At 42.3% G+C, this 19,232-nt stretch overlaps 1 protein-coding gene across 2 annotated transcripts in view; it reads right to left on the bottom strand.

Annotated features, from left to right (window-relative positions):
• LOC126485107 (aromatic-L-amino-acid decarboxylase) overlaps positions 1–19,232 on the bottom strand; it is a 217,293-nt gene that overhangs the window by 82,900 nt on the left and 115,161 nt on the right. For both annotated transcript variants that reach the window (XM_050108733.1, XM_050108734.1), the window contains exon 5: positions 12,154–12,273. In XM_050108733.1, the coding sequence (XP_049964690.1) occupies positions 12,154–12,273 (120 nt within the window). The remainder of the gene's footprint in view (positions 1–12,153; positions 12,274–19,232) is intronic.

Raw genomic sequence — 19,232 nt, 5'->3', positions numbered from 1 at the left:
CCCATTCGGTTGAAGACAATTCGGAGCATGTTACCATACTTATTATTGTGATTTTGATATTTAAGTATTTTCTCGAATTCATTTTCCATATACATTTTGTATTCAATATGTTCATCGCTCCCAATGTTGTTAAAAACATAACTTGTGTATTTGCCCATTAACCAAATCACTGCGTTATTTTTTTGCCCGAGGGTAGTAACTTTCCTCTGGTCTGAAGAAAATGTTAGTCGGTACATTGCCTGCTGAAGTTCTTGTTATTTGAGCAATTTTCTCCCTGGTCCACCTCCAGTTGATAATCCGATCTTCACATGTGTAACGATGAGGCACACTATCAACGAGGTTGCATTTGCTGCAGAGGTTAGTGTCACTTAAACCAATGGCAAAGAGACGCTCATTAGTGCTGATGATGTTATCAGTTACTGGGGGCGGACAGAAGTGATTGTGATGACGTGTTTCAAATGTCCTTTCCAAGTTTATTGACAGTGGCTAAGGAGATCCAAGTAGCCACAGTAATGGAGACAACTGAACATAGCACAGGGAGACAGCTATAAGATTTTACATTTTGATAATAAATAACTAAACAATAAGAATCCAAACCCAAACCATCTCATCCTAACAAAATTATAATCAAATTAGGACTAATAATTAAAAACCCTATAGAAAGAATAAATATTAAAACAATAATAATAAAACGATTTATATTCTTTTCGCCCGATATGTAATCCTCTCTATAATAAATCACCAAAGAAGAAATATATATAACGAAAGACATAAAAATAAGAGACATTCAATCCATTTGGTATGAACAAAGCAGGTGACTAAATACTTTTTTATGTGGACATTAGACCAAGAAAGGAAATGACTATTCATATTGGTTTATCCTCTTCTTTTTCAGCAGGGTGACCCCAATATATGTCAAAAACTGTAAAGAACAACTTTAATATCCATGTGTACTGTCGTGAAACTTTTTTTTTTATATCGCCGTTGTAGCGTAAGGACAAGGTTTATGCCTCTAAAGATGATGTTTCAATAAATAATTTAAGCAGGTCTACAATATTTTGTGACTGGTAGCAGTCTGTGAAAAACCGTCTCGTACTAATGAGAGCGACTGCAGCCGGTAGAGACCCACGGCTGGTTGTGTCGCAGGACAGGCATTCCGCGCCCGCGGCCTTGGTGGGCAGCCCGCTTTCCCTGCCGGTGACGGGAGAACGGTTCTGCACGCCCGTCCCCAGATCCTTATCGGCTACGTCCGGCCTCCCGCAGGTGTCTCAAGAGCATAGCGCTCTGCAGGGCAGTGTCGAAGCCGGCGGTCCCCTCTGTCAACGACAAGGATAATTTGCCACGGGCGAGGTCCGAGGAATTTGGAGGTAGTCCATCAGGGCTTGGGCAGGACTGACCAACTGGGCCAAGGAAGTCATTTCGCACATTACTGTCGGCTGATGCTGATTAGAAAACCGGAAAATGGCAGCTGACATATCATCCATGAAGAAGTATTAAATCGTTGGTGGATGATACAACTTCATCGTGGCTCACTTCACACTTCGTGGAAGTGTAATTAAACGACTCTAGATTTAGAGAATTTACACCTTTTCGTCGTTACCTCCCCTTCCCCCTCCATCATCACCATTTGCCCAAATGTGCTATATAAGAACGTTTTCCATCTCTGTCTGACCTGGTGCACTCTCTTGAGTTAATGCCATTCCATTCCTCATCCTTCCAGATCCTATTCCACGTCAGCGATCCACCATTTTGTGGGCCCACTTCTATATCTCTTGCCTTCCAGTTCTTTCTCAATTTATTTTCTTACCGTACTGTTCTTGTTAGATCTACGCCCTTCACATGTGCTACTGTCTCTGCTGATGATAAATTTCATCATATATTGTCATAGGTCAAAAATATATTTTTAGTGTGTTGTTGGTTTTCGTGGACGAACTGTAGTTTGACGATCATGATGATAATGATCACTACCACCACCATGTTCTTCACTTTCCGTAATAGGACAACTGTGACTGTTAAAGTTCATCTTTTTCTCAGTCTGCCATAATCTTTTTTCCATTTAGGTCTAAGTTCCTCATCGGGCGTGGTAAGTCTCTGGATACACTCTTTGCAGACGTTCATTCCATTTCGTTTCCGCCCAGTTTTTCTTTCACATTACAAAATTTGGACGCCTCTGAAATACCTTAAATTTGTATTTTATTTGTTCTTTAACATCCCTTCACTGGTCTAAGAATTCTCATTTCTACACTTTGTTTTTCTTGTCTTATTCAATATCGACGATTCATATCCATATAATAAAGTTGACAATGAGACTGTTTTATAAAATTTCATTCGTGCTTCTTTCCGTGTTTTATGCTTTAAAGTTCTGTTGGTTGTTCCACCGACACTTCGAGATCTACTCAACTTACTCTGCGTATCTTATCTATATCTATATTCATACAATATCTTACATCGGAGATACATAGAATATTTTACCTGTACTATCGTTTTTCCATCAATTACTATCTTGATTCTTACTGAATATTTTCCACAAAATGCCACTGGCTGATTTAACAGACGGTATTTTCGTATTATATTCTGTACATATTTTATTTAGATCACAAAATAATTTTTGTAAATCGTGATCCCTAAAAAAAAAAAAAAAAAAAAAAAAAAAAAAAAAAAAAAAAAATCTGTGTAAGATAAGCATATAAGAGTGATTTCGTTTAGTTGTAGCCCATTATTTATGTATAATTCCATTTGCGAACTGCGTCGTCAATGTAAATGTTGAACAGCGTAGGGAATAAACTGTAGCCTTGTCTCCCTCCTTTACTTACTTAAATCGGCACTGTACGTATGCCTTCTACATCTAAGATTACTGATGTTTCTTTCTGCAGAGTTTCGATGAGTGATATAAGCTTTACAGGGTGGCCTCTGTGCTCCATTATTGCGCACAAATTTTCTCTAACAACGTTATCAAAACCTTTCTCAATACTGAAGAGTGTTCCGAAACTATTCGTTCAAATTAATACAGCAGGTACAGGAAATTTCTGATGTTGGGGACGATTTACACTGAAGGTATCTCAGCATGGTAATTACAGCTGTTGCATCCACAGCATCTGCTCAAGTGCGCGACGATCGGCCTGTACGCAAGCAGTATGACGTACATTGTCGGACCATCGACTGTCGTATCTGTTGGAAGATACCTGGCATGTCTGCAATGGAACCAGCAACCACAACTGTTCTAGCGACGACTTTTTCTTCAGTTTCCACTACGGATTCGTACACCAGCTGCTTCATATGCCCCCAGAGGAAGAATTCCAGACACGTGAGGTCAGGCAACATGGATGACCTCGGCCGATCCAGCAATTCCCGAAGGTGGCTGTCAGACAATTCTTCGTAGCAGAGCTGAAGTGGGCCGGCGCCCCATCATGCTGAAAGTACATCCTGTGTATAACATTCAGAGAATCATCCCATAGCAGTCCTGCCAACACATGTTGCACGAGAATGCTATATCTCCGTCCGTTGAGGTGGAATGTAAGAATGTATGGTCCAATCAATCTATCACCGACAATGCCAGCCCACAGGTTAACACCAAACGCTATTGAGTACGTAGTCGAGTACCTCCCACATATTCCCAAATATGGGAATAGCGGAAATCTGAATGTCAGTACACACTCCCAGTCTACGACACCGGCTCAACAGCTTACATCAGCACCATTAACAATATCTTCCTTAACATTTAGAAGTTGACTTCAAGTACCAAATGGTCATTATTGAAATATTTTTTTATATTCTCTCTCTCAGTTCGAAAGAACAGTTTCAGAACAACCTGTATAAAAGCAACGTGTGTGTCTCTGTCAAACATTCTGCGCTTTTTAATGAGGTGTCGATCGTTCATTTCAAAATCCGACCTATACCTGCACTACAAACATTCTGATACCGTTTTTAGCCTCGTGTTTAAAATTTTTGCATACGGCTTGTATATTGCAACCAAACAAGGCTTATCCCGCTGCCATCTTCACCTGTATTTTTCTTTCCTGTCATATATTGATACCACTTTTGTTTCCAGGCGAGAAGACATTTTTGTCACACAGACTCGCGAGGCGAAGAGGCGTAATGTTTAAGACGAGACACCTTTTAGACACACGTGGCAAATTTATTTATGATGTCAAAACACTGCACATGTATCAGGGGTAGTTATTAAGGTTTAATCACCACCTCCAAAAAATCAAGCTCCGGCCACAAAACTTCGTGATCGTGTTGGTCCTTCTCTACATATTCGCCCTTCAGTGCGAAAATTTTTTGCAGCGATGTACGACTTTACGGATACCTTTGTTGTAGAACTCTGCATTTTGGCCGTCCGGGAAACTTCTTCACATTGAAAAACACATTGTCATCCTGGAAAGATCTGACTCGCAATGACTTCTTCATCCGAGGAAACAAGTCACTGGATACCGTGTTAGGAGAACGAAGGATGTCAGGATGAAGGGCCAGAGCGGATACCATAATTACCATAATTATAGATTTCCGTAAAGCACTTGACATGATGCCATCCTCTCACGTCTTGAAGGTATAAGCATATAGTATAGATTACCAAATATGTGAGTGGGTCGAAGACTTCAAGTAACAGAGCCCGGTATGTTGTCCTCGACGGCGAGTGTTCAGCAAAGATAAGGACTCGTTAGGACCGCTGTTATTTTTTATATATACCGGGTGGTTATCATTAAACTTTCCCTATTTAACACGTTATAACACGAAAATGAATAACCGTACGAATACCAAACTTGGTAGCGTTAATGTGAAGGACATGGGGAAGAGAAATAACGCAGATTCAATACAACTGAAATACTTTTAATGTGCTGCTACGGTAAGGCATATCATTACATACCGGTACCATTACTGCCACAAAAGGGTCTCAATATGGCGACCATCAGTGTCCAGAAGAGTCTGAAAGCACAGGATAAGCATGTCTGTAGGTATGCTGGCTACCTCTCTTGATATGCTGCCCTTCAGATCAGCACTTGTGTGATTGTTCCCCCGGTAAACTCTGTCCTTCAGGTAGACCCACAACCAGAAATCACAGGGAGTGAGGTGACTGTGCCAGCCAAGGATTTGGAAACGATCAGCTGATAAATCTATAAGTTTCCAAATGTGTTTCGGAGAAGCAGCTGAACTTCACGTGCATATGCGTCGGTGCCCTATCTCGCATGGAAACTGTAGAGTTCAATGTGTTTCTCTCCTGAAGGGCGAATCAAAGAAGAATGTTCATCATACAGAGGAACTTCATGCACTGTGACTGGAGGTGAAGAGCCCGCCACTCGGCAATTCTGTTTGTTCACCTCACTCGTCAGAGGAAAATGAGCTTCGTCTGTTCATAGTATGGTCCAGGGCCAGCCCTTGTAAACTTCAATCCTTGTAAGAAAGTGGAGAGCGATTTCAACACGTCGTTGTGCGTCCTGTGGTGCAAGCTGCTGTAGGATATGGATCTTGCACGGATACCATTTGAGAATGGTTCGAAGCACCTTCCGTACAGTGGACCACGGGATGTTCAACTGTCGCGACACAGCACGCGCACTGCCTGACGATCGGGAAATGTGGGCAGCGTTGTCTGCCATAGCAACAGCGATTTCATCAACAACCTGTGGTGCAACCAGCTGTCGGCTTCTTCCCGGAGCGGCACCCAGTTCCCCCAATTAATTCGAACTATTACTTCAGGCTACGCACAGCAGGTAGATAAAGAGGGCACTTCCGTAATCCTTTCAGCCGGCGATATTCTGGAACTGCAGCTGCAGCATTACTATTGTTTTGGTAACAGAGCTTCACCAATAATGCCCTGCTCCTTTTGTCCAAGCTCATATTGACACGTCAACAAGGGTACTGCGACTGGTCAGGTGTGTGAGGCTATGAATCACAATGACTGATCTCTGCACCTGGTGGCCATAGTTTAGGGTGACCAAATTATTTTCGGTGAAAACCGGGACACATTCACCCGGGTGCCAATGGACACCTCATTCCACATGTACCCAGGTTTCTTAATTTTAAATATTAATGAATTTGTTGATACATTTTGTTAACCCGATTATTATAACTAATAAGAGGATACAAAAGATTGATATAATCTAGATTATCTGTATAATTAATGACATTTAATAAACGTATACAGTAATAAAGAAATGTTATACGATTTTACCAAATTTTACAGCCATTCAACTTTTAATCAATTAATATTAACATGAGGTTTAATATTACTGAGCACTTGCAGATGGAATTGACTGTCCTTGGAGAAAAGGGTATTTTTCACTGCCTCCAACCTTCTTGATCATGTCTTCGTTCTTTGAGACACAGTGATAAAACTGGGCACAATCCATTTTGTAGTTGTACAGAATCTGCAGAATTGCTTCAAGAGAGTCCACCTTCATTCTGTTTCTTTCCACATTGGCACTATGGGCTGGGATTGCAAATAAATACCTTGCAATTATTACCAACGCTGAGTAATGCTGAAGACAGCCACAGCTTTAAAAAAAAAAACTCACCCACTTATCATGACATTCCAATGGTGTCTTTTTTTTTCATCATTCTATTTCTGAAGACTTTCTTCAACAAAATTTGTCAGTATGCCGAACTGATCAACTGATCAAAGAGAATGGAATCATCGATTTCAATATCTTTACTCTTTAAATAAGAAACTGTCTCTTCAATACTTCTCAATTTTGGCACTCTCTTCAGTAACATCGAATCAAACACCGGCGATGAGGATAAATATGAGGCGCTCCACTTGCTGAGATATTCTACACAAGTGCCATAAAACTTGTTAACTTCTTCGCTAAAACTCCTTTCCGCTGCTTCTGATACTTCTGCTCTTTTAAGGACAGATTTAACATCAAAAGAAATGAACTGCTGTTCTCTCCTCTTAGTAACAGTTTCCAGAGTATTTTTCAAAACATCATTTACCTCTATTACACTTTTCGTGCTTCCCTCAGTTTCCTTTATCCCATGCTGCAAAGTGCTAAGCTGACTGAATGAACCATAAGTAGGCTTCGCTTAAAGGGTTACTGAAAAACTGAACCAATATTTTGGGGGCTTTGTCTTCATTTAGGAAAAAATCTTAACGGTTCAAACAGGCGGATTACTCTTTCAACTGCCGGAAACAGTGATAACCAGCGAGTTTTCGAGTGACACATTACATTCATTCATATATTCAGTTCCCCCATAATCACAGAACTCCTTAAGCGTCTCTGTTCTAACAGTATATATGTAAAAGTGTGAGTATACCTTCATGACAATAGTTTCAACATCACAGCTTAAACAGTCAGCAGATGTCTGCACGCTATTGTGTAAAACATGTGCAGGGCACCCCATGCCTTCAATGTTTTCATGCAATGTTGCTTTTAATTTGGTAAATACGTTGCATTTGCCTTGTCTTTTTATACCACCAAAGTTTGTGTTGGTGTTGTCTCCACAAAATGCCACACATTTATTTTTCTCAAGATCAAACATTTCGATAGTATTCATATAAAATCTTGAAATTTCGTCAGATGTTTCATTAGGTAGGGAACTCACCTTCAAAAGTTTGGTCTGAATTCCCTGATTACTATCGAAAAACTGAACAACAAACGGAAATATTTTAGTGGCCTTATGATTGCTGGCATCAGTGGATATCCCGTAGAAAGAAGACTTTTTGATGTATTCAAGGTTTTACTTTACACTCTGGGGAGCAATAACTCCTTTCACTAAGGCTGTCACTTTAGTTCTTGCTGAACTAAACTTTTTTGCAATGGAAGAATCATCAAACATAATGCTGTTAAAAGCTTATTAGTACAATCACTAGATCTATAAGTTTGATGATGTTTCACCGTGTGTTAGGCTAGTGTAAGCTCGGCTGCTCGAACTTTTCGTCTCTTCACTTGACTGATGTTTCACAAAATAATTTTGTAGAGTTTTGCTACAGCTCTGTGCACTGTATCTGTTAATGTGTTTTTTTACCGGCCGGAGTGGCCGTGCGGTTCTAGGCGCTACAGTCTGGAACCGAGCGACCGCTACAGTCGCAGGTTCGAATCCTGCCTCGGGTATGGATGTGTGTGATGTCCTTAGGTTAGTTAGGTTTAATTAGTTCTAAGTTCTAGGCGACTGATGACCTCAGAAGTTAAGTCGCATAGTGCTCAGAGCCATTTGAACCAGCCAACCAAAGTGTTTCTTTGACCTGATGTGATCAACTATGTCGGAAAGTCCACCATGACTTATATTAATAAAACAGTTACATACGGAACATTCTGCTTCGTAATCAAAACGACCTTTCTTAATGAAATTCCATGCCTTGGAATAACAGTCACTGAACTTGCAGGCACGTTTCGGCATTGCGTTTCACAGTACTGCAGCAATAATACCACTAATATGAGAAAAAAAAAACTATTGCAGTTTGTCTGACAAAACATCAACTACTGCACTGTTCTGACAATGAGTGTGTGAGTAAGTGGCGCGACAATAGGACGGTTTCACAGCTCTGTTACAATAACACAACTTACTACTTGTTGGCCAAAGTACGGCTCAAAGTAAATTGTTGCCGAGTATCAATACTGATACTGTGATTACCAGTATGGGACAATGGAGGTTTTAGACCTATAAGCTAAAATATGTTAATTTCTTGTGTTGTATTTCCTTTAATATAGCGAAATCCCAAAAATTTGAGAAAGTTTCACGAAATGCATTTCAAACTGAATTCCGGGACTTTTGAGCGTCCCGAAACAAATTTTCGGGACACCGGAACACAGGGATGAAAACCGGGACAATGCCGGTTTTCCGGGACGTTTGGTCACCCTACCATAGTTGGAACTGGAGGTAGTGCTGTGATGCATGGAAATTGTGTACTCTGCACTAAGAACATTAATGCTACCAAGTTTGGTACTATTACGCTAATTATTTTCCGTGGTATAAAGTGTTAAATAGATAAAATTTAAGTGTAACCACACGGTAGATAAATGATCTGGCCAATAGGGGGAGCAGCAATCTGTGGCTGTTTGCTCATGATGTTGTGGTGTATGGGAAGGTCTGGTTGTTAAGTGACTGGACGAGGGTAATCCCAAAAGTAAGGTCTCCTATTTTTTTGTAAGCACAGAACTCTGTTTATGTGGCAGTTGGTCACACTGTTATGAAGAGTGCTTCACGCGCTGTGTGTAAACATGCGCAAGCCGCGCTGAGGCTCTCAGTCTTGGCTTGGCAGCCGTTGAGAATGGAGCTCCCATTGGATGTTACCGCCAAGTGCGAATTACGCGCAGTTATTCCGTTTTTGAACGCAAAGGGCATTGCGATGATTGAAATTAATTGACGGAAGTGTATGGTGAGTCGCGCATGGATGTCAAAAATATTGGTGTAGAGAGTTTGCAGCTGGTCGGACCGAAATTTACGACGAACAAAGGAGCGGGAGACCTTCAGTTTCTGAGAAAACAGTGTTTAAAGTTGAGCAAAGCATGCGTGAAGATCGGCGGATCACCCTGGATGATCTCTGCACGTAGGTTCCTGAGGTTTCCCGAAGCACCGCTCACAGACTTCACAGACTTTTACCGGAAACATTGAACTACCGGAAGGTGTGTACAAGATGGGTGCCACGCATGCTGACTGAGGACCACGTGCAGCAACGAGTTGATGCTTCCCGCGCATTTCTTCACCGCCTTGCAACCGAACAGGACAACTTTCTGGATTCACTTGTCACGGGTGACGAAAGCTGGGCATTGCACTTCACACGTGAGACAAAGCAACAATCACGCCAGTGGCGGCGTCTTTCTTCGCCAAAGCCGCGGAAATTCAAACAAACACAGTCTGCCGGTAAAGTCATGGCAACCGTTTTTTGGAATCGGAAAGGAGTATGCCCACTGGAACCACAATTAACGCTGACAGGTACTGTGAGAGACTGAAAAAACTCAAACGGGCAATTCAGAACCGGAGAAGAGGAATGTTGAGCAAGGGCGTACACATTCTCCATGACAAAGCTCGCCCACAAATCGCCCGGCAAACCGTTGCTCTCCTGCAACAGTTTCAGTGTAACATAATCACCCACCCACCCTACAGTCCTGACGCCCAGTGACTATCACCTGTTCCCTAGGTTAAAAGAACATTTGGCCGGAAAGCGATTCAGCTCTGACGACGAGGTGAAAGAAGAGGTCCGTAACTTTCTGAACAGCATGGTGGCGAGCTGCTATGACATGGGCATACAAAAACTGCCACAGCGTCTACAAAAATGCATCGACAGAAATGATGATTATGTTGAAAAATAGCTAAATGCTCAAGCTGTAAACTGATGTAAACCATTGTAGAAATAAACAGGTCTATGTACGTATAAAAAAATAGACCTTACTTTTGGGATTACCCTCGTAGAAGGATACAGGATGACGGACAAAATTTCTAGTTTTTTGAGGTGAATGTCATCCAGCTCAAAATGTAGAAAAATGTAAGTTAATGGAGAAGGGTAGAAGAAAGAAAGCCATAAGATTCGAGTACAGTATTAGTTGTGTGATTCCTGACACAGTCACGTCGATTAAATACGTAGGCGTAATGCTGTAAATCAGTAGGAAATGAAATGAGCATTAAGGTTTGCTATAGCAAAGGAGAATGGTAGACTTCTGTTTTTTTGGGAGAATTTTAGGAAAGCGTGGTTTATCTCTAAAGAAGACCGCAATAGGACACTAGTACGACCCACTGTGTTCGAGATCCATATCAGATCGGATTAAAGGAAGACGTCAAAGCAGTTCAGGGGCAGGCTGCTAGATTTGCTATCTGTAGGGTTACAAAACACGCAAGTGTTGCTTAGATGCTTCAGGGACTCGGCTGTGTCAGGGGGATCCTTGGACGAAGGTTTACGTTCTTTTCGAGGAGCACAGTTGAGAAAATTTAGAGAACCGGCATTTGAAGCTGACTGCAGAACGATTTTGTTCCCGCCAACATACACTGCGTGTAAGGACCACGAAGATAAGATAATAGAAATTAGGGCTCTTACGGTTTGTGAGTGGAAAGGGAAAGAAAATGGGTAGTAGTGGTACAAGGTACTGTCTGCCACGCACCGTACAGGTAGCTTCCACAGTATGAATGCAGATGGACGGCGGGGGAAGAGAGGGGGGCGGGGAGGAGACGAGGTTTCATAGCTCACATATGTCACATGTGTGACTGCCTCATGTGCGGTGGAATGGGCTGCGGTGTTGCGTAGGGAAAACTCCTTTAAGGACAGTTCTCCTTCCCCCCCCCCCCCCCCCCCCCCCCAATACTCCGGCTTGACAGGCTGCCGTAACATCACCAGAAGATTTCGATAATAAGCTCATGCAATGGTTCACTCCTTACGAGCATAATATGACAGCATCACACCAGGGCAGGTCCCAAAAGATACTCAAAATCCCTTGCTGCAATGGTGGTCGCGCGTAGAGTCCATACGTTTCCATTACTTACTTTGCTTCTTTCTTACGGTCATAGTGAAGCAACCAGCACTCGTAAGTGATAAACTGGCTAAAGAAGTCATCTGGATCGGCCTGACTACTGCAACGTTGCCACTGCTGTTTCGGTCCGGCGGGCTTTTTGAATGGATGAGACCAGTCGAGAAACCAAATGGACGGACGGCGGCGACCTTCGCCATATTCCTTATGTCGTGCGAGATGTTGAAAATTAATGAGTGACTGGTGATCACTCTTGTAGGCTGCCGCCTCGATTTGCGACACGCCGACATTCGAGCAGTAGCAGCTCTACTTTTCTTTCGATTATCGTTTCTCAGTGATTCACACTTTTTGACCACCCTAAAAGCGTCTACCTAACCACTGTCGTAGCTTTTAAGTGTCTGCTTGTGGTTGTTTTAGCCAGTGCTATAAAGCTGAGTACTTGGGCTTTCTTACGTTTTTTAAGTTGTCAATGTGTCTCACTTCATGTTTAAAAGCGTGAATGCCATGTGATGTCGCCTTTGTAGAAGATATTTTTCCACTGTGAAGATGGTCTATGACCGAAACCGGCTGTGAATAAATAATTCACAAGAAGCACTGTGTTCATCTTGCATCTGACTGTTTTTGGCTATTCGTTCACTTCGTCCGTCGTCGACAGCAGTGCCCGCCTGCTTGTCCCACCGGTATCTGCGTTAACGCCAGTGCTTGTTATCATAAATTGTGTTCTACCTGTGTAGAGTAGCATAGAATAGAAGTGACGTACCTGTATGACTCCTCCAGCCTTGCCTCCGGAGCAGGCGAGGAACTCTAGCGGCAGGCCCAGCATCTTCCCCAGCCAGTCCATCATAACGACCTCCAGCTCCGTGCATGCGGGACTAGAGATCTGCAACAGACGTGGTCGGCTCAGTCAGATTTTTCAATCTCCGACGCAGATATATTACTACCGCTACATCACTTAGTTCTTACAAGAAAATTGCCACATGAGAGAAAACTACTTGGTTTATAAACAATGAATTAGACGATGAACTGTAACTACCTTCCCATTTTATTATAACAATGACCTGTTTTCAATCTAACCTGTATGTTCAAACGATAATCTACATGTGCAAACGAAAAACATCGTCTAATATTTCAGGACACTTACTGAAGATGCCTTGTACGTAAGGCGAAACGCCTCTGGGTGCACAAATTAAATAAAAAGAAAACTTGAAATGCGGTAATCTAATAGGAGTTTTTCTTTTAAACTACTACAATTTGTATACAGCTGCTGCGAAAATGGCCACTACAAGAAACATATTTTGATTTAATTCTTAACGTTTTACTCATCCATAAAAATAAAAAAGAGAAAGCATTTATACAAGTACGACACAGCATGTGGTTCATGCACGATGGAGCTCCTGCACATTTCAGTCGAAGTGTTCGTACGCTTCTCAACAACAGATTCGGTGACCGATGGATTGGTAGAGGCGGACGAATTCCATGGCCTCCACGCTCTCCTGACCTCAACCCTCTTGACTTTCATTTATGGGGGCATTTCAAAGCTCTTGTCTACGCAACCCCGGTACCAAATGTAGAGACTCTTCGTGCTCGTATTGTGGACGGCTGTGATACAATACGCCATTCTCCAGGGCTGCATCAGCGCATCAGGGATTCCATGCGACGGAGGGTGGATGCATGTATCCTCGCTAACGGAGGACATCCTGAACATTTCCTGTAACAAAGTGTTCGAAGTCACACTGGTACGTTCTGTTGCTGTGTGTTTCCATTCCATGATTAATGTGATTTGAAGTAATAAAATGAGCTGTAACATGGAAAGTAAGCGTTTCCGGACACATGTACACGTAACATATTTTCTTTCTTTGTGTGTGAGGAAATTTTCTGTATATAAAGATGGTATCTGTTCTTTCGGACATGTCCGAAAGAACAGATAACGTCTTCATATATATAAAGCATTATTCAACACGGTGGCGTTGCTGTCAAGATTACTCCGAGCCATAATCCATAGGTAGCGGTCATCCACTTCAGTAGTAGCCCTTGCGCGTCCTGAGCGAGGCATTTCATCGACGGTTCCTCTCTCTCTGTATCTCTTCCATGTCCGAACATCACCAGTTTGGTTCTCTCAGAGACGCCTGGACACTTCCCTTGTTGAGAACCCTTTCTGGCACAAAGTAACAATACGGAAGCGATCGAGCCGCGATATTGACCGTCTAGGCATGGTTGAACTACAGACAACGCGAGCCGTGTACCTCCTTCCTGGTGGAATGACTGGAACTGATCGGCTGTCGGACCCTCTCCATCTAACAGGCGCTGCTTATGCATGGTTGTTTACATCTTTGGGCGGGTTTAGTGACATCCTCTGAGCAGTCAGAGGGACTGTGTCTGTGATAAAATATCCACTGTCAACGTCTATCGTCAGGAGTCCTGGGAGCCGGGCTGATGCAAAAGGTTTTCTTCTTTTTTGTGTGTGTGTGTACTATCGCGCGTTCAGAGACTGTTCATTCCCGTCATGTGGCTTTAATCACGTCGGAAACCTTTTCACACGCATCACTTGAGTATAAATGGCAGCTCCACCAATGCACTGCAGTTTTCTACCTTATGTACGCCATACTACCTCCATCTGTAATTGTGCATATCGCAAACGTATGACCTTTGTCGCCTCAGTGTTTAGGTGCTGTTCGTGTCGACGAAATGGTTCGAACAGAATTTCCTAGGAAAGAATGAGTTTATAATATCTTTCTTTAGCACTTTCCTAACGCTTCTGGTTTTATGCTTTGTCCCATGAGCAAAAGATTTAAGCGTGGAAACTGTATATCGAAATGAGACCTATATATAACTGCCCGTGTTCCATCCCTGGTTGTTAAATGTCTGAGTATTCTTTGTGCCCGCAGTCTTTCAATATGCTTCGTCTATTTTGTCATGCCGTGTTCTATTCTTCCATTCATGCAAAATCTATTTCGTTCTTTCCTTATTTCAGAATCCTGTAGTTGATCTTTAAAACTACATTCTTTAACTTTGGTCTTTCCTAGTTATTGTACATGTCTCGCTTTGGTAAGTGAGCGTAAGTGTTGCCATTCCTTTGTAGAATTTTGTCCGCGTGTTTCCTAGTTTTATTAGCTAATATTTTATATATCGTACCACACATCATTCGAAACTTGTTTAACTTTTTGGAGATATCATGTTCATAATTTGTATCACGTGCCAGTAACTGAAAGCGAGATACCATTTCAACTGATTTTCCACTTATTATTTTAGAACGTACTGGTTTTTTCCTCTAGAAGTTGTAACTTCTGTTTTATTTTCTAATATAGCCAAGTAATAGATTTTGTCTAAGTCTAAGAAACGTGTAGTAAATTGTTAATCATCTTCTGTTTATTTTAAAAATTATTTGGTCATCAGCAAATAGTGCTATATCTAATTTTATATTGACACATGTCACCGTCCTCTAAATCGTTTTGTTTCTCCAGTAAGAGGAAGTCAGGTATTCTATTCAGACTTATTAATTGCTCGTGCATATAGTTTATAGCCATTCTTACCGTCCTGTTATTTTCGCAAGCATTTCTAGATTCTTCTTTTATAGAGGGACATCACTTCCACCACTCTCTAAGAGTTTAGTATCATCTTTCATTTCCAACATTCATTTAATAGATCCAACAGCTTGTGTTCTAAAATAAATCTTCTCTATTTGATACATTATGGATTAATGTTATCGGGTCCTGCTGCTTTTTTATTCTTCATCTGCTTTAATGCTGCTTTTATCTCCATTAATATTGTCTCCTTGCTGTATTTCATGATCTTGTTCTTTGTCCTGGTCTATTTTCGTTAGTTCAATTACATAATTGCTTTCTACCCATAATTCCTGATAGCGCTTATCTAAGTTAGCTACTTGAAACAGAACTAGCGGCTGCAGGATCGAAATCTGACCTTAACGGTCGGGAGAGCGGCGTGTCAAGCACATGTCCTTCCAGCGCTGCCAACACTGACATAGGGGCCACACGAATTTTATCTCTGCCGCGGATTGTGCGCTGTCATGAGTCAAAGCAGTGCCTACTCTGCTGCACAGTAATAGTCATTCTGGGAACTATTCTCTAGGACCTAGGCTGTGTCTGCGCCATTTCTTCCAGTATCGTTTGTTCTAAGAATGTTAGTCATGCTAAGTACGCAGGAGAACTGAAGTTTGGAATGTAGGAAACAGGTACGAACGGAAATACGACTGTGAGGGCGGTGGAGTTGTGCACGGATAGTTCAGTCGGTAAGGGCGCTGCACGAGAAAGGCAAGGCGCCAGATTCGAGTCCTCGTCTGGCAAACAGTTTTAATCTACCAGAAAGTTTCGTAAGTAGGCTGTTAAGGTTTTTATGTTGGTAACGCCACGTAGCGCTCTGTATGAAAATCACTGACTGTGCTGTGTGCAGTCTGTGGCTGGTTGGCATCCACTACTTTCGTGTGCATTTTCTTTTACTGCTCAGCCTTTGAGAAAAAAAAATACCACTGCAATTTTACTGTGATGAATGATCAGGACTGTCTTTATGGACTGTGAGAAAATTTTAGCTTTTGACGAACATTGTACCAATAAGTGCGTGCATTTGATTTCTTTGTTATTGTAATTATGAAAAATTTCTTCAATCTGGAAAACAATTTGTAAGACTTTTTGTGGGGAGCATGGGGGCTACGTAAGTACGCTGTTTAGGTTTTTATGTCGGTAACGCCACGTAGCGCTCTGTATGAAAATCACTGACTGTGCTGTGTACAGTCTGTGGCTGGTTGGCATTGTTGAAATATTCTCTATTGTAGTGGTGGGCAGTTGGATGTTAACAGCGTGTAGCGTTGCGCAGTTGGAGATGAGCCGCCAGCAGTGGCGGCTGTGGAGGAGAGAGATGGCAGAATTTTGAGAGCGGACGATCTGGACATCTGTCCATCAGAGACAGTAAATGTGGTGTGCGTACTGTAAGACCTTTGGTACACACACCATCAGATTATTTGACTCGTCGCTCTAGCGAAGTAGGCGAGTTTCAGCAATATGTCTCGTGGTCTTATCGTGGCATGTTTGTCTTCTGCCGTTAGGTCAGACGATAGAAATGCCACTTGCGCGCTTAGAGTAGCAGATTGACGGTGACCAACTTTAAACAGAACTTGATTAATTTTCACACACACATTTATTAAAATAATAAAAAGCATAAAATTACTTAACTTTGTTCTGGATGCTATTTACAATTGACAATCTGAAGTTCCTTTGCTATTGGTACGTTAATCTTATTCTCACATATCTCTGATACTTGACAAAGTGTCTATACATTTATCTTCATGGCTATGTACAGGAATATGATAATTTTCTTAGGTGCAGACTGAAACTTGACTCTAGACTGGTACAGACCAACGCAGACTGGTAAGGACTGGTGCAGACAAATGCAGACTGACTAATCTGAGGTCTGTACACTCATTATAATACCTCGCGCATTCAGGTATCACTGTGCGAGTGTGATCTGCGAGGCGAAAAGGTTCTACGTTAGCAGTAATCTCATTGGTCGCGTTACATATTAATACGTGGATCGGCGGAAGCAGAATTTGGTCTGTCTCTAAGGCAGCGCCATCTCGTAGTGCGGAGACGGACGAGCGCTGGGTCTGCGCTGTTGTGCTTAGCGGGGCGCGCTCTAGTGGGAAAGTTGTGTGCACACTGACTACGAGGAACTATGTACACAACAATAAATTTCTAATATTGGATATCGTGAACTGATTATATATATAGTGACTTTGGAACATTATTAAGGTAATACATTGTTTGTTCACTATCAAAATCTTTCATTTTCTGACTATGCCTATCAGTAGTTAGTGCCTTCAGTAGCTAGAATCTTATTTAGCTGGCAGTATTGGCGCTCGCTGTATTGCAGTAGTTCGAGTAACGAAGATTTGTGCGAGGTAAGTGATTCATGAAAGGTATAGGTTATTGTCAGTCAGGGCCATTCTTTTGTAGGGATTATTGAAAGTCAGATTGCGTTGCGCTAAAAATATTGTGTGTCAGTTTAGTGTTGATCAGAATAAGTAAAGAGTGAAATGTCTGAGCATGTTCAGTTCTGCTTAGCTGTTTGAAAATCAAATAATGTAAGAGGTTTATCAGCAAAGTCATTCATAAATTTTTCTAAGGGGACGTTTCAGTTTCATCACGTTAGGGGCTCACAATCAGACGGAAGTTTAAGTTCTTTTGACTTCAGCGCTACAGAAATCAGATTAGTATACAATATCAAACGAAACGCGTCATGACGCACACTATGATCTACCTCTGCCTCCGGGAAAGATAAATGTAAGTGCGCGATTTGAGTTTGGGTAATGAGTTAACATATATCATCATAGATCTTTCGTAGGCGAACCGTGACAACAAATTGGTTAGTCCTAATGTTCTTGGGGGAATAACTTGGGAATAAATTAGCAAAAGACGTGCAAGCAATTGAACTACTCTATAAAGAAATAATTCACGAGTAAACGGGCAGACGTCTGGGTCCAACACGCAACTGACCACTTTGCCGCCACCAAGTGCGTTGACTAACTTAGTATAGGAAGATGGCAACATCGTTGCAGGCCGAAAAATTGTCTCTGTTGGACACTGTCATCCGGCCGTTCACCCGTGAACTACACTCATGTGCAAAAATTAAGGACGAAAGTAACTTTAGCGCGATGTGTCATTGCCACGTAAAATAGTTCAATGAAACTTGGACCATCCACAGAAACAACTGCTACAGCATCGTACAGAAGTAACTGAAAGAAATACGCGGTGATTCATGATGGCCCCTAGACATTACGAAAGGCAGGACATGGTTCTCTATAAGGTGTGGAAACACCATCGACGACAGTGCTTGCTCTGCAACGTGTTCCCATGCTGGCCATAAAGCTGATAAACAGTTCTTGTGGTAGGGCGTTGCGTTCCTCCACCAGCGCAACATGCGCTCGATGTGATTTATGTCGGGAGAACGAGCGGAGCAGGCCACTCCATTCGTCGGATATCCTCTCGTCCCAAGACCTCCTCCATCCGCGCTGCTTGACACTGTTCCGTATTTCATCAATAAAGACGAAGCCAGCGCCAAATGTAACCCAAAAAACACGCAGAATGACGTTGGCCGGAGGGGTGTACCGTGTTTCAGCATTTGGAGGTCAGCGCGCCCATGCAACATTACGCCTCCACACACCGTAACACATGGAAAACGATAATGTTCGACAATACTGGACTTAACCTCGTACGACGAGAGGAGCGAACACGTAATGCACGCATGAATACTGTCATACGTGATTGTTTTGGTGGTCCAAATGTTATGATGTGGGGAGGCATAATGTCGCATGGGCATACCAACTTCCAAATATTTGGACGATCAACGTTATTGACACACTGCACTCTTTCGCCATTTGCGTCTTTTCAGGCGTACATTTAGCCCTAACTTCATTTTGTGGATCACAATGTGCGCCTGCATCAAAGGATGCAGTTGGAGGAGCTCTTTCAACGAGAGGTTGTTCGGCGAATGGACTGACCAGCCCGTTCCCCCTACCAGGTAGGATGCGTTGGGAAAAGCTTTTAGTATGTTACAGAACAACCAGCTCATGCAGTAACTATTTCCATGATCCGCCAGTCTTCTTTCCTGGACTTGCCTCTTAGTGGCTGTCCAGATCAGGTATCATTGTTTGTAATGGTATCAGGTGTCATTGCTTCTAATGGTCTGCCTTCACTCGCTTGCTCCATTGTACTGTACGATGAAGTCATGTACATGTAAGAAGAGTTCAAGGGAGCGTAGGTGGTCTTATGTTGTATTTTAGGCTATTCTCATTTCGTGTGCTATAGCTCCATTCGCCTCACACGCAGCAGC

The sequence above is a fragment of the Schistocerca serialis genome, chromosome 6 (genome assembly GCF_023864345.2).
Source record: "Schistocerca serialis cubense isolate TAMUIC-IGC-003099 chromosome 6, iqSchSeri2.2, whole genome shotgun sequence".
NCBI lineage: Eukaryota > Metazoa > Arthropoda > Insecta > Orthoptera > Acrididae > Schistocerca > Schistocerca serialis.
The sequence above is the reverse complement of the archived record's forward strand: the minus strand, read 5'-3'. Positions and strand labels throughout refer to the sequence as shown.